General features: G+C 47.9%; 1 protein-coding gene across 1 annotated transcript; it reads left to right on the top strand.

Moving 5' to 3' along the window:
• The first annotated feature begins 715 nt into the window (after positions 1 to 715).
• On the top strand, positions 716 to 15309 carry tnnt1 (troponin T type 1 (skeletal, slow)). Its single transcript, XM_056604889.1, has 14 exons — positions 716 to 816; positions 3427 to 3454; positions 3860 to 3873; positions 4083 to 4121; positions 7313 to 7333; positions 7761 to 7779; positions 8015 to 8075; positions 9151 to 9267; positions 9461 to 9538; positions 10111 to 10215; positions 10542 to 10651; positions 11709 to 11799; positions 12306 to 12346; positions 15047 to 15309. Exons 2-14 carry the CDS (start codon positions 3429 to 3431, stop codon positions 15090 to 15092), a joined length of 768 nt encoding a protein of 255 aa, XP_056460864.1. The 5' UTR covers positions 716 to 816; positions 3427 to 3428; the 3' UTR covers positions 15093 to 15309.
• The last annotated feature ends 716 nt before the right edge of the window (positions 15310 to 16025 follow it).

Below are 16025 nucleotides of genomic sequence, written 5' to 3' on the forward strand. Positions count from 1 at the left end.
CCAGGCCCCTCCCTCCCTCACCCGTCACCCCTCCCTCATCCACCAGACCTTCCTCCATCTCACACCCATCATATACAATAAATAAGTAAAATAGTGAATTTGAAGTACCAAAGCAACACTGTCCAATGAAAGACCGTACCGAGTGTACATAGAGTGGACGAGGTGCTTGACCATTATAATAATGTATCCACTGATTCATCTTTCTTTATCCAACCCTCCACACCTGCCCGCATTGCCCCTCGGTTGGTCGCATGAGGTCACCCCCCCCCCCCCCCCCAACACCCTAATCCCGGGGAGGCTCCACTTTCGTCCCGACTGTCCCCAGTGTAATCCGCCTGCAGTCCCCCGCCTGGACACGCACGCTAGCGCACACACACACACACACACACACACACACACACACACACACACACACACACACACACACACAACAAAGAAGACCTTAAGGCATTGCGCCCTGGTTATTTTTGTGACGCACACCCCAAAAACCCTCTTAATCTCTCCTTGCATGCAATGCATGTGGCCTCATTGTATGAACATGACACACACACACACACACACACACACACACACACACACACACACACACACACACACACACACACACACACACACACACACACACACACACACACACACACACACACCGTGAGCCCCACAACCTCTCTATATAAAACTGAATTGTCTCCCTGAACAAAAGCCATCCTATTGTGTGTGTCTGTGTCGTACTCTACTCTGTACTCTGTGTGTCCGTCGCCCCAGGGACCGTCTTCGTCACTGTCCCCTTTGGCTTAACAGGAAAACATCCCCACACGGGTAAGTTCTGTCGCTGCTTCTCCACCAATCCATGCCAGTGTTTACCTGTATTCCCCCTGCGGCGGTCTAGATCTCGTCTCGGAGCCCGTTGGGTTGGTTGTAGCGTACTGTGGGATCTCATGCAGGCTCCCACATTGATAACGTGGTTTAGCCAGTGGGCTGATTCTTACTGTAGGCCTGTTTTATAGGAGGACTTGGAACTGAAAGGACGACTTATAGAATTTCTATAAAATATTCACATTGAGACACCTTCTCTAATCTAGATCAGAAAGTTTCGTCCAAACTTCTGTATTCGAGTCTCTCACGAGGTGCCATTCAAGTCATTCAGGTGAAAGTCCTGCTATTCAGCGGTGCTATCAAACGAGCGCTATTAAAAACTGATCACATATTATTATCTGGCCTTCAGAGTACAGTGTATCTGTGGTTAATCTCAGTTTTATGGACTTTATTATAATCATGTTTGTCTCTGTGTGTGTGCGTGCGTGCATGCGTGTGTGTACGCGAGTCTGAGAATGAGAGTAAGTGTGTGTTCGAGAGTGAGTGTGTGTGTGTGTGCGTGCGTGTGCGTGCATACGGCATGCACGCATGCGTTTGTACGTGCATGTGAGAGAGTTAGAGTGTGCGAGTGTGTGACCGTGTGAGTGCGTATCACGAAGCTTCATCTCTGGCTGCTGACAACTGTCGGCTGAAAGCTGTCGTCTGCATACCTGGCTCGTGAGCAGCGATCGCCAAGCTGAGTGTGATCTGGAGATGAGATGCTCTAGGCATGCAGCTGGACTCAGCTGTCTAGTACTCATGGAGACGTGTGTGTGTGTGTGTGTGTGTTAGAACAACAGAGGGCTCAGTGCAGAGAGAGGGATTGATGGCGGTGATATGGGGAGAGAGAGATCGCTAAATTCCAGCAAGGGCTCTCATGGTATCGTTCTACCCTGTGGGGGTCAAGAGGACATCAGAAGGACTCAGCGGGTTAATCTGTAGATCTGATCGCACGTCCTCCCCTAGTCTTTATGAAGGGTTTGTTTTGCTTTTGCCAATCACCCCATCTTAAAGCCATCTAAAGATATACCAATACTAAAAATAACATAAACTGGAAATTCTGGATAGAGGGAAAGCATCTGGTACTCAAAGCCAACGGAACAAAATGGTGGGCGTCGTCTCATGGGATTCCTGGGATTTTGGTTTACAGCCTTTGGCATTTTCTCATGGACAACGTTGTTGCTATCTGTACAGAGAAGAACACGTCACAAAAATCGACTTTTCACAGGGCCAACAACAGGCTGAGGAGGTCTCAGTTTCAAACCCGACCGTATTTGTCTCCGGAAGTCGGTTCAACCTTCGAGTTGGTTCAAAACGTGCCACACGAGGCACTAGATCCCGCTCCCGCTGCACTGCATGCTTTCTGTGACCGAGAAGAACAGAGAAGAAGACAGAGAAGAAGACAGGAACAGCCAGTATCCTTTCTATTTGCGGGGGGGTGGCAGGTCCTCCCTTTGTCACCCCACTCATCATCCCTTCTGACCTCATGATCGCGGCTCATGAGCAGCGATCGCCAACCTGAGTGTGATCTGGAGATGAGATGCTCTAGGCATGCAGCTGGACTCAGCTGTCTAGTACTCATGGAGACGTGTGTGTTTGTGTGTGTGTGTTAGAACAACAGAGGGCTCAGTGCAGAGAGAGGGATTGATGGCGGTGATATGGGGAGAGAGAGATCGCTAAATTCCAGCAAGAGCTCTCATGGTATCGTTCTACCCTGTGGGGGTCAAGAGGACATCAGAAGGACTCAGCGCCGGGTTAATCTGTAGATCTGATCGCACGTCCTCCCCTAGTTTTTATGAAGGGTTTGTTTTGCTTTTGATCAACCATCTTGATTTGTATTCGAAATCCCACGGTACAGTTGGTAGGACTACACGTCAAGAAAAGTCTCTCTCTCTCTCTCTCTCTCTCTCTCTCTCTCTCTCTCTCTCTCTCTCTCTCTCTCTCTCTCTCTCTCTCTCTCTCTCTCTCTCTCTCTCTCTCTCTCTCTCTCTCTCACTCTCCTCTCTCTCTCTCCTCTCTCTCATCTCTCTCCTCTCTCTACTCTCTCTCTCTCTCTCTCTCTCTCTCTCTCTCTCTCTCTCTCTCTCTCTCTCTCTCTCTCTCTCTCGTGTTGTGTGCCTTTATCACAGTGTGTTGATACCCTCTATGCTTTACTTATCTCTAAAGACAATCAATCTCTGTCTTTAGAGATAAGACAAAAAATTCCGTTGACTCATTGCCAGTCCTCATGTCAGCGGGACTTGTTTTAAAAAGCTGATAAGAGGGCTAGTTCACCTGAGGATAAAGAATAAACTATTTCTTCTTTATAGATATTAGATGAGGCAAGACCCAGCAACAAATAAACCAAAAATAATTACAACCATACCAATCCCAGTGGAAGAATCTGTATTTCACTTCACGGAGACCTACGTGGCTCGTTTGGGTTGTCAGGTCTTGCAGAATATAAACCAGGGCTTCTGCGCATCAGTCCACATAAATGGAAGGAAAATTAACAAATATAACCCTCTTGTGTTCCCCATGAAACATTTATGTTGCAGGTTCTGTTTCACATCTAAGTCTTCCTCTCTGTTGCAGACATGTCTGACATAGAAGAGGAGTACGAGTGAGTACACTTACATTTACAATAAGGGCGTTTAGCAGACACTTACAATGAGTTAATTTGTCACAAGAAAGTGAAACAATATATCGCTTTCGGAACCAAAGTGCCATGCATTAACAATCACTAGGTTAACCCATTCCATGCATACAACAAAGCTAGGATAAGATGGTAAACTAAGTACTATAACTATATACAACATACATTAAGTGTGAACATTAAGTGCCAGGACGTACAACATACAACAAGTAGAAGGGGATGGAATGGGTGCCTATGCAGAGTCTAGGTGAACTCTGACTAATCTATCGGAACCATATTGCCATTTATATTGATATCTTTGCTGGTTGAACTCCAATCGAAAATGTGGGAAATTATGTGATTTCCTTTATTCCCTTTGTCTCCTTTCAACAGGGAGCAGGAAGAGGGTAAGTACTTCTCATATAAGCCTGCATTTCTGTTAAATGGTCAACAAAAACACACTTAGCAGTCGCAACTTTCTACCTGGCGACCCGAACATTAGGAGAAATGGAAAGCACGCTAAACAGTGCATACCATTTGGATTTGGATTTATGCTACTTTCATCTTTATTTTTACTGCACTTAACCCTCCCCCCCCCCCCCTCACACATACACAGAGGAAGAAGAAGAGGAGGAGGAGCCTGAAGATGAAGAAGGTAAAGCAAAGTTTGTGTGTGTGTGTGTGTGTGTGTGTGTGTGAGTGTGTCCGTGCGTGAGTGCGTTCTTGCGTGTGTGCGGGTGTGCTTGTGTGTGTGTGCGCCTATGTTTTCCCGTTCACCCGTAATTTCATCAGTTCCTGGCAGCTCTTCTCTTCTCTCTGATCTGCTGTGCTGCCTGCGTGCCACAATCTCGGATCTAACAAAACACATTCTTGCTTTCAAATCTTCCCGCACAAACAAACTACTCACATAAGACACTAGAATGACTAATGCCTACCGGGTTAGACTGTCTGTTATCTCTATGGTGAAGGTAAGATTGCGATCGAGTTCTATGTCGTATAGGCTTCGCCTTCTAAGGCTATCGCTATTGGGTTAACCCTAGGCGTGAGCCGTAGCACTGAAAAAATGTGTAATCCCCGCCCACCAACAGCGTGGGCCTCAATTACGTCCGCGGGCCTCAATGACGTCCGCATTTCGGATATATAGTGGAATGGGGGCATTCTGCTCCCATTTTCTTCAGGACGATCCTGTAGCATACCGAAATAAATAAATAGATATTATGGACTCGAAGACGATCCACGACGTGAAACACGGGTTACATCCCCATGAGGTGTGCGAGGACTGCCTTGGGCGTGAACATGCCGTCTGGGCGCTCTCGCCGCTCTGTCTGTGTCGGCATTGTGCGGCGCTGCCGTCGGACGACGGACAGCGCAGAGTCGACACTGCCGCCGCCATTGCCGAATGGACCGACGACGTCTCCGTCCGTCTCGACCCGATTTGGCAGATGTTTCCCGCCATCAGCCCGTACTTCAGTGGGGCTGCGACGGAGCCCAGGAGGCTCGGTGCCCCCGGTGGAAACGTTTATCCAGGTCAGGAAGACGGAGGGTCTGACAGACCGGGGGTTTCAGGGCGGTACCACCGCTGGATCCCGCTCTGTGTGCTGTCTTTGGAGTGAAGCCGGGGCTCAGCGACCGCTGGCCCATCTCCCAAAAACCTGCTGACGGCCAAGCTTACAGACAGAGCGCATCAGTGTATGCTGCAGCAAGAGGCTGTTATGAATAACATCGCCCTGCTGGCACATAACATGGCGGCTGACCCTCATCGTCTGGCCGAACAGGCAGTCGACGTGACGAAAACCACCCGGGCAGCAGCGCTCCACTCCAGGCTACCGTCGCCGCCATAGGCCCCCCGACAGCCACTGTCACGGCGCCGCCGGCAGCTCCTCCTCCTGGCCCCCGCAGGCCGCGACGAGCGGCCAGCAAAGGCCTCGGGCAGCGGGTTCATGGGGCTATGTCTCGCCCCGCAAGCGCCGGCGACAATTACGGGGCGAGGGAGAAGCGTGTGACGGCGAGACACACCTCTTTACTAAAGACGGCCGTTTTCTCCACACACAGCTAACGCCGGAGCCTACCGGCCCGGCCATAACTGTTCCTGCCCCCGCATATAGGCAGGCCGTCAATAAACTTTGTATTATTGATCGAGCCAGCCCTACATTACTTTCCCCTCGCCACGTCATGCCTGGCATGACATGTGGCGAGACGGCCGCTAAAAGGTGTGAGGAGAGAGGGACCCGTGACGCGCTCTCTCACTCCACAATGGGATTTAACACTGGTGCTGCGCGCACTGGTTAAAGCCCCATTTGAGCCTCTTGACCGGGTGCCCCTCAAGTTTGTGTCAGCCAAGACAGCTTTGCTGCTGGCCCTGACAACAGCTAAGAGAGTGAGCGACCGGTCTGCACTCTCTGTAACCCCTTCTTGTCTTAGAATACAAGGGGACGGCAGTTCGGCCATATTACGCCCGAACCTGGTTTTACACCTAAGAGTATTACTAGCTCGTTCAGATCGAGAGTAATAACGCTCAATGGTTTCTCTCTCCCTCCTCATCAATCTGAGGAGGAAGCAACAGCCCATCTCTTGTGCCCCGTACGTGCGCTTGCCTGTTATGTGAAGCGCACGGAGGCTCTGCGCAAATCTCAACAGTTATTTGTGCATTACAGAGAACATTCCCAGGGCCTCCCCCTGACGAATCAACAGCTGTCGCATTGGCTTTGTGATGCTATCACACAGGCTTATGTGTCAGCGGGGGCAGATCCGCCTGAGACTATCAGAGCTCACTCCACCAGAGGAATATCGTCCTCTGTCGCTCTGCAAAGAGGGATGCCTATGGAGGATATCTGCACAGCAGCCTCCTGGGCTTCCCCATGCTCTTTTATTAGGTTTTACCTAAGAGACATGTCACGCCTCTCTATGACACACTCAGTTCTCGGTGCTTTGTCAGAGTGAGTGTGATTGTGTGACTATTCCCCTCGCATATTAACACAATGTGAGGTGGAGTCAGATATTCTTGTGTCTTATCAGACACATTGGAGCTGCTCGTTGATGACGTGCCGTTAGACGCATGACGTATGTTATGCTACGTCTGACACATGATACTAGCGCGTATGTATCTTTGTTTCTGGTACTGATCGGGACCAATGAGGCATAGACTATATCGTGCTTCGCCCTTTAACCCAATAGCGATAGCCTTAAAAGGCGAAGCCTATACGACATAGAACTATAGTTACGTATTGTAACTCTAGATTCTATGAGTATAGGCGCAGCCTTTTAAGTGTCGGCCTCATTGTCCTTTAAATAGCTGAAGAAAAGCTGTTTACTGGGAGCAGAACGTCCGCTGGCGCTCGTTGGCCCGTGGACGTAATTGAGGCAATTAATTTTCCAGTGCTACGGCTCACGCCTAGGGCTAACCCAATAGCGATAGCCTTAAAAGGCTGCGCCTCTACTCATAGAATCTAGAGTTACAATAAGTAACTATCGATCTATGGCCCACTTCTGGACATTTGACCTCACTCCTGACCCAACCATTTCACCTCATTTTTGATACGTCAATCATTTAACCATAAAAACTGCTCTTTTGACACTTTATCTGTATATTTTGCGTAGTTGTATTGTTTTCAGTCCTGTAGTGGCTTCCCCTGCATTTCCTGTCAGGGAAGTACTGGTTGAAGAAGGTTGAACCAAGTACTGCAGAGATCTTATCTCTTATTGTAAGGTTGCAGAAGATGTTGCTACTCATCTTAAATAACTATTTTCTTTCGGTTTTCCTTTCTTTTCCCCTTCCTCTGCCTTTATTTCTTTCTTCATCTCCCATCTCCTGGGCGGTCATGCGTCCCCCATCGTTGGTTTGGTTAGAGCACTACACTCAGGAGGAGGGTAAGGCGGGACGTATGATATGCAAAATTCCTAGACATGCAAATCAGTCTCAACGTCTTCTATTTATCCAGAATATTAATCAATGTTCATCAAACCAACTTCAAAATAATATTAAATAATTATATAAATCATTCTCTCTCTCTCTCTCTCTCTCTCTCTCTGTCTCTCTCTCTGTCTCTCTCTCTCTCTCTCTCTCTCTCTCTGTCTCTCTCTCTCTCTGTCTCTCTCTCTGTCTCTCTCTCTCTCTCTCTCTCTCTCTCTCTCTCTCTCTCTCTCTCTCTCTCTCTCTCTCTCTCTCTCTCTCTCTCTCTCTCTCTCTCTCTCTCTCTCTCTCTCACACTCTGTCTCTCTCTGTCTCTGTCTCTGTCTCTGTCTCTGTCTCTGTCTCTCTCTCTCTCTCTCTCTCTCTCTCTCTCTCTCGCTGAAGAAAAGCGTCCTCAACCCAAGTAGGTACCCTCATTGTCTTTCCTTTCTTTGTGTTGCCTCACAGTCAATTAATTGGATAGAATTTTCGAAGATGGTGGGGTTTGATGGTGGGGTTTGATGGTGGGGTTTGTCATTGGGTGGGATGGTGGGGTTTGTCATTGGGTTTGATGGTGGGGTTTGATAATGGGGTTTGATATTGGGTTTGATGGTGGGTTTAACGGTTGCATCCTCCCCCTCTCCCCCCCATCTCTTCAGACCCATGGCCCCACCGGTGGGAAACCCCAAGATCCCCGAGGGCGACAGGGTGGACTTTGACGTAAGGCCGCTCAGAGAGGACGTTCACCGTTTCCTTTGGTGGGGCAGCAAAAAAAAGCGACATTTCAAAATAAAAGTGTCCCTCGGGCATATTTCCGGCGATTCCTGACATCCAGTTGTGACCCCCAACTTGCACCTGCTTCCACACACGCACGCACGCACGCACGCACGTGTGCGTGTGTGTGTTTGTGAACATGCTAGCAACACAAATTAAACATGTCAAGCTTGGAGAAGCTCCAGAGGCCTGCCCCACTCGTAAACCTCGGTTCTTCACAGCCATAATGGTAGCATACCGCAGCTGTACTGGGAGAGATGGGTGCCATGTTTACTCATTATTTTGCTGTTCTGGGAGAGTGATCATGTGTTGACTCAATGTTTAGCTGTTCTGGGAGAGTGGTCTTGTGTTAACTCAATGTGTAGCTGTTCTCGGAGAGTGGTACTGTGCTGATTCAATGATTAGCTGTTCTGGGGGAGAGTGGTGTTAACTCAACGTTTCTCCACACTTTTTAGATTCATTTAGCATATAGGCAAGATAATAATACATATCTTACTACTATAATAGCAGGCCTGTTGCACCAGTTACTCAAGTGCGCATGTGCCAAGCGCGAAAGCATGTATACACTGCAAGCTAGCACATGCGCACGAACATACACGGAAACGCAAACACATGCGGACACACCGCACGTCAACACAAAGGCAGTGACACACACACAGAAGCACACACACACACACACACACACACACACACACACACACACACACACACACACACACACACACACACACACACACACACACACACACACACACACACACACACAGAAACACACAGAAACACACACACACTCACTCAGGTAAGACGTTATGTTTCTAAAAGCGGAAGCGTACACACACGCGCGCACACACACACACGCACAGGTAAGACGTTTATGTCAATGCACTTGAATGCCCTGAATAACAGTAAAAGCTATTTAATAACTGATTTGCATGCATAGTATACTACACTTACCATTGCGTGCGAAAACTCTAGTTATCACTAAATGTATGAGGACATCTCTCCTGTACTCTCTCACCAGGACATCCACAGGAAGCGCATGGAGAAGGACCTGCAGGAGCTGCAGACCCTGATCGACGTCCACTTTGAGCACCGCAAACAGGAAGAGGAGGAGCTTATTGGACTCAAGGAACGAATCGTGGGTTTGGATCCGTCAGTGTGCTGGTCTCGCGTGATCCTTCCTGCTGTATGTCCTATCCCTCTGCTCATCTCCTTCCTCTCCTCCTCCCCCCCTCCCCCCTCCCTTCCTCCCCCCCTCCCTTCCTCTCCTCCCCCCCCCCTCCCTTCCTCTCCTCCTCCCCCCCTCCCCCCCTCCCCCCCTCCCTTGGTAGGAGCACCGTCGATCAGAGAGAGCTGAGATCCAGAGGGTCCGAACGGAGAAGGAGAAAGGCCGACAGCAGCGCATCGCGGTACCTATGACACACACACACACACACACACACACACACACACACACACACACACACACACACACACACACACACACACACACACACACACACACACACACACACAGACACACACAGACACACACAGACACACACAGACACAGACACAGACACACACACACACACACACACACACACACACACTCGCATAGACACACACACACATACACACACACACATAGACACACACACAGACACACAGACACACACACACACACACACACACACATAGACACACACACACATACACACACACATAGACACACACACACACACATAGACACACACACACACTCATAGACACACAGACACACAGACACACACACACACACACACACACACGGACACAAGCACATACTTGTACACATACACTTACTCACACAATAGTACAGTACAATAGAAAGGACATTACATGTACAAACACCCACACACGCATGTCTCAGTATCCAGACGGCCCTCACTCTCCCCCTCTCCCCTCTCCCCCACCCCCCCCCCCCCTTCACTCTCCCCTCCCCCCCCCCTCTCCCCCCCAGGAGGAACGCCACAGGAGGGAGGAGGACGAGGCTAAGAGGAAGGCCGGCGACGACGCCAAGAAGAAGAAGGTGCTGGCCAACAACTTTGGAGGCTTCCTAGCCAAGGTGAGGGTGTGTGTGTGTGTGTGTGTGTGTGTGTGTGTGTGTGTGTGTGTGTGTGTGTGTGTGTGTGTGTGTGTGTGTGTGTGTGTGTGTGTGTGTGTGTGTGTGTGTGTGGGTGTGCTTGTGTCCGTGTGTGTGTGTGTGTGTGAGTGCTTACAAATGTATTTTTGTGTGTGTTAGTGCTTACAAATGTATTTGTGTGTGTGTGTGTGTGTGTGTGTGTGTGTGTGTGTGTGTGTGTGTGTGTGTGTGTGTGTGTGTGTGTGTGTGTGTGTGTGTGTGTGTGTGTGTGTGTGTGTGTGTGTGTGTGTGTGTGTGTGTTATGGAAGTCGGAGAACAAGCGGGGCAAGCGTCTGACCGGCAAGGAGATCAAGAAGAAGACCCTGGCTGAGAGGAAGGAGCCACTGGGGACCGAGAGCCTGCGGGAGGAGGGGCTGAGGTGAGGGGGGGGGGGGGGGCTGAGGTGAGGGGGGGGGGGGGGGGGGGTGAGCTCTGATAACACTGAGGGGGAGGGGGGGGGGGGGGGGGGCTGAGGTGAGGGGGGGGGGGGGGGGGTGAGCTCTGATAACACTGAGGGGGAGGGGGGGGGGGGGTGAGCTCTGATAACACTGAGGGGGAGGGGGGGGGGGTGAGCTCTGATAACACTGAGGGGGGGGGGGGGGTGAGCTCTGATAACACTGAGGGGGGGGGGGGGTGAGCTCTGATAACACTGAGGGGGGGGGGGGGGGGGTGAGCTCTGATAGCACTGAGGGGGGGGGGGGGTGAGCTCTGATAACACTGAGGGGGGGGGGGGGTGAGCTCTGATAACACTGAGGGGGAGGGGGGGGGGGTGAGCTCTGATAACACTGAGGGGGAGGGGGGGGGGGTGAGCTCTGATAACACTGAGGGGGGGGGGGGGTGAGCTCTGATAACACTGAGGGGGGGGGGGGGGTGAGCTCTGATAACACTGAGGGGGGGGGGGGGGTGAGCTCTGATAACACTGAGGGGGGGGAGGGGCTGAGGTGAGCTGGAAGCACTGAGGGGGGGGGGGGGGGTGAGCTCTGATAACACTGAGGGGGGGGCCTCAGATGAGCTCTGACGCTGCTCTCTGTCGGGGGGGGGGGGGGTCCATATGGAGGTCAGGTACTCCTGCGCTGTGCAGCCTCTTAACACTAGCTTGGATTCAAACGTATGCGAGCGGCAACTGGCCCTGCTCGTGAGGACTGCGGGGACTGCAGTCTGGCGGGGGCACCGTGCTGCAGGCGTAAGGCCGCTGATAACGTCGTCACAGGGGGGAGGAGGCTTATGGTATCGCAGGTTTTTGATGGACTTAACTTGGTACCGCTTGGTTTGGAACATTTACTTTTGACCTCTTTTACTGACATTCGTCACAACCTGATGAGACAAAGAGGAATGGCATTGATGATTGACGGATGAAAGATTAAATCAAGAGTAAAACCAGTTACACGGCTCACAACAAGTCTGAGCAAAAGTCCCCTTTTTTCCCTGTCTCCAAGGAAACGGGCGCAGGAGATGTGGAACTCGATTCACCAGTTGGAGTCTGAGAAGTTCGACTTCGTAGAGCACATGAAGCACCAGAAATACGAGGTACTGTCTGCCAAGTCCATTGAGTCGATGAAGGAGCGACAGTTTGATTTCATAGTCAATTGATGATAGGCGTTCAGTAATACCAACAGTAAGGTTAAAAGGTGAATCTGTCTGCCTGTCTACAAGACATTTGAATTACTTAGTGCGTGCTATGATATGATAAGTTATGTTTAAACCAAATTACTGCAGGCAGGTTGGCTACAGTTGAAGCAATAAATCAAGTCATTCGTTTTTGTGTATCAGAGCTTCATTCCAAGGTGAAATTGACTCTACATAATTAGAGAGAGTAAATACTAATTACATCGGCCTCAAACCGGTATTCTTTTTATTTGAAAGAGTATGTCTCTTAAAAGTCTTAAAGAATAATGAAATAATTAGAAACGTGAAGAAAGTGGTAGCGATCCGGGTAATTATATCATATCATCACTATAGACATTATAGTAATCCCATAATTACAATGATCCTGCAGAGCTTGTTTAATCATGTTGCCCTCTAATCCTGCTCAGATCATCGTGCTGCTGAACCGAATCTCCCACGCTCAGAAATTGTGAGTCTTTTTTTTTTTTTTTTTTTATATAATCATGACTAGCATATCTATCTGTCTCTGAGTACGGCTATGCCAGTGGTTCTCAAGCTTTTCACGCGTACCAGCTCAGAAAAATATTACTAATCATGGTACTAGTATAAGTACCATGACCGATGTTATAAATTATTTAAAAATACAGTAGCGTAGGCTGGCCCCTGTTCAGCTACGCACAGCTCACGCAGAAGGCACATATATTCCTTTAACTGGTTTTAAACCCAATTTTAATGATCTCACGGTTAATGTGTTTCCATTCGTACTTGTATTTTGATACTGTTTTTAAATAAATTATTTTTCTTTTGAGATAGGCCTAGCCTACACAGCAAAAACCACAGTGTACATTGTACTCTATGGGTGTACATTTAACACTCACTTCGGGGTATATATAGGTCCAAGAGTTCAGTGTTCGCTGAACACTGTTAGAAGAGCAAAATATGTACTCCAAATTTAGAGTTACATTTGAACACTTTGAGAGTGCAAATGTACTCCATTAGTGGTACTTTTGGGCACTCATTCAGTGCTTCCTTACACCTGCAGTGTAAACCTAGAACCCCAGAGAGAGAAAATATGTACTCCAAGTCAGTGCTTTATAGCACTTCGCAGAGCTGATTATTTAATACTTCTAGAGTGAGAATGTACTCTGACTGGTGTACAACCAACACCTTTGAGGTGAATTATCAACACTTCATGAATGAATAGTCTACACATTAGATTCTTGCTGCTGTTGTTACAGTGCATACATATATAATATAGTTAACATTATAGTTAAACTTTAATTATTTTTTATCAAGAACCATATTTAGTTTTACATTTATATGATGTAACAAACAACTTGAAAATAAATAAATAAATGTGTCCCCGTCAACCAATTAAAGGGGAATTCCGGTGTAAAACGGATTTGGGATATGTTTTGTATGATAATGAGTTGAAACGTTCGTTTTGGAGCACAAAAAACCGCATATAGACGCTTTCTTCAGTTGGCTGCTTTTAGCCGATTCTATCAAAACGCTATAAACTTGGAACAATGGGGCAGTGGTTATGGTAAAAACTAAATCGCTATTTTAAACCATTTAAAAGGCTAGAAGTAGCCCGACACTTCTTTGGTAGTTCAATAAGGGTATTAACATATAAAACGAGGCATTGAGAACTTTGTAAGTGTACAGATTGTTTATTAAAAAGTACATTTTATACACACAATACCATCAGTAGATCACCCGTCGACACCATTTTGTTTTCAAGACTCGATAAGTAGATTGGCCAACACAGAGATTGTGACATCCATCAGCAACACACAAGCTCTGGCGGCATGCCATGGGACCTTTAAAAATAAAATAAAAATTATCAGGATACAATTACCCTGTGAAACTTCACTACACGATCCACAGCTTCCCGGATACTGATTTTGACAGCTCCCTTCTTTCCACTTGGAGGTGGTGGCAGGAGGTAGACCAGCAGGAGAAGTGAGGCCATGTCACTATCCCAACCTGAAAAGGGAGAGCACATACTTTGAGCATGAAATACACCTGATGAAAGCACATGACACAACATAAAAGGTTCAAAAAGTTCTTGTCAATAAATAGTCAGCATCTAAAAAGGTGGCCAAATACAAACAGGTTATTATCATAGGACCCTTTTAAAAAAAAAAAAAAAAGGGTCCTATGTTCCCCAGTCTCATACAAAGAGGGGAACATAGGACCCGGGGAACATAGGACCCGGGGAACATAGGACCCCGGGGAACATAGGACCCGGGGAACATAGGACCCGGGGAACATAGGACCCGGGGAACATAGACACGCTCCCACTAAATTAAAGCCACGTGCCTCGTTAGCATTAGCTAAAAATGTTAACGAGGCGTTAGCTAAATTGAAGACATGTGCCTCATTAGCATTGGCCATTAAGTTTGACGTTAGCTAAAATCGTTAGCATTTATAAGTTGGTTATCAGAGCTAAAAGACGAAGAAATGCTGAATATTCTGCATTCAGGGTTTCTGCAGGTTTGAACAAGTTAAATTTAAGCCTCTAATACCTTCTTAAGACCCATTATGAATACAATTTCTGACCTATATGAAGGACATACGCACAACTAACTATGAAACATAGAAACCCTGTGCATTATTCACTTGGTACTTTTCTTACCTGTTTACATTCCCATGAAGTTCAAAAATGTCTTCGCTCACTCGGAGCAATTCCTTGGCGATATTGATTCGACCGTCTCTGCCGAAACATTTTGCTGCGTAGTGTGGAAGAGGACAAACGGTCACATGTCTCTAGATTCAACCAATGAGAAGGCGCAGCGAGCCAATGACGAATCGAAACCTAAACCGACGTGCCGCCGGGATAGTTGGACACTCAACCGTTGTACACTCAGGGAGTCCATCATCCTAAAATAAACACTTAAATTACTCTACACCAGCATTATACTTAGAGACAACACCCAAGAGTGTTTCTGGTACACCCCAAAAAATGTACTTAGTGCCTATTCAACACCAAAGTGTATAAAATCTACTCTGGTCATGAATACTCTGGGATTTTAACACTTTGCGATTTGCTGTGTAGCTCTGCGTTCCACTGAATTGGACTCGGGTACCGCTAGTTTGAGGACCAACGGTCTATGCTGTTCTTCCTACCTCACTTGTACCCTCTCCTTCCATCCCCCTCCCACAGTAAGAAGGTTCATGGCAAGGGGAAGGTTGGCGGCCGATGGAAGTAGACAACGCATTCACGGAGAGGAGGAGAAAGTCAAAGTTTGATAAAAGGATACAGCCTAAAGGTGTGAAGGGGCGTCCATGGAAGCCTGAACTGGTCATTATTGCAGAATGGACGTCGAAACCTTCCAGTTTCTTCCTCATGGTGGTACGACATGCTGGGATAATGGAAAACAATAAAGTGACCCGAACTGAAAAGTTTGAAAAGTATTTTTATTTGATATTCTCTTGAATGAAATACGGACAATACAGCTCACGAGCACTGTCACGGCCCATGGTGTAAGCGCAGGCATGAATAGATAGTGTGGTAGGAAATAACTGAGTACTATCACTTCAACTAGCGAAGAGAGCGTGAGGAATCGGGGAGTCCGGATCAAGTATTGACAGAGGCTTTATTTTTACCCGCAAACGAGCAACAACAAAGCCGAGTGAGGTTCGCAAAGACACTGCCGGGTCGTCCGATCCCGGTCTTTTTTATTCTTTCAAACTGAACTGTTTTGCATATGGTATGACCGCCTTCGGCACATGCTCAGAATTGCCTGATATGGTAAGGTCGGCCGTCCATTCCTTTAAGTATGCGGTCATCTTCTGCAGTTCATCTAAACAATGGGCAGATGTCAGGACGCCTTGGCTGCAGACTCTCTGGCGTCGTGTGAGGCCCTCCTCTGAATCCAGAGGTGGTTTTGCTGCTTTCCACTATTAATGTTTATACCTGATATATAGGCCTGATAATACTCATAGTTAATATAAAAGTAATGGTTAATTTATCCAATAATAGACATGAGAATTACTGAAGAATGGGAGTTTAATTCAGGTTCCCGCATAAAGTCGTATATGTGACTCAAACAATTATGAACAATTATGGTCTGACGCAGGTGACAGAAAAAGGAAGAGGTGGCAAGGCTTAAGCTCAACCGCAAATCATCATGTTGAGAGAG

Source organism: Gadus chalcogrammus, chromosome 2, assembly GCF_026213295.1.
Source record: "Gadus chalcogrammus isolate NIFS_2021 chromosome 2, NIFS_Gcha_1.0, whole genome shotgun sequence".
NCBI lineage: Eukaryota > Metazoa > Chordata > Actinopteri > Gadiformes > Gadidae > Gadus > Gadus chalcogrammus.

Excerpts from the sequence above, each read along its gene's own strand:
- tnnt1 (XM_056604889.1), top strand. The coding sequence starts at position 3,429 with ATGTCTGACATAGAAGAGGAGTACGA. Across the intron at positions 10,652-11,708 it reads CTGCGGGAGGAGGGGCTGAG|GAAACGGGCGCAGGAGATGT; the intron begins GTGAGGGGGGGG and ends CCTGTCTCCAAG. Across the intron at positions 11,800-12,305 it reads TGAAGCACCAGAAATACGAG|ATCATCGTGCTGCTGAACCG; the intron begins GTACTGTCTGCC and ends AATCCTGCTCAG.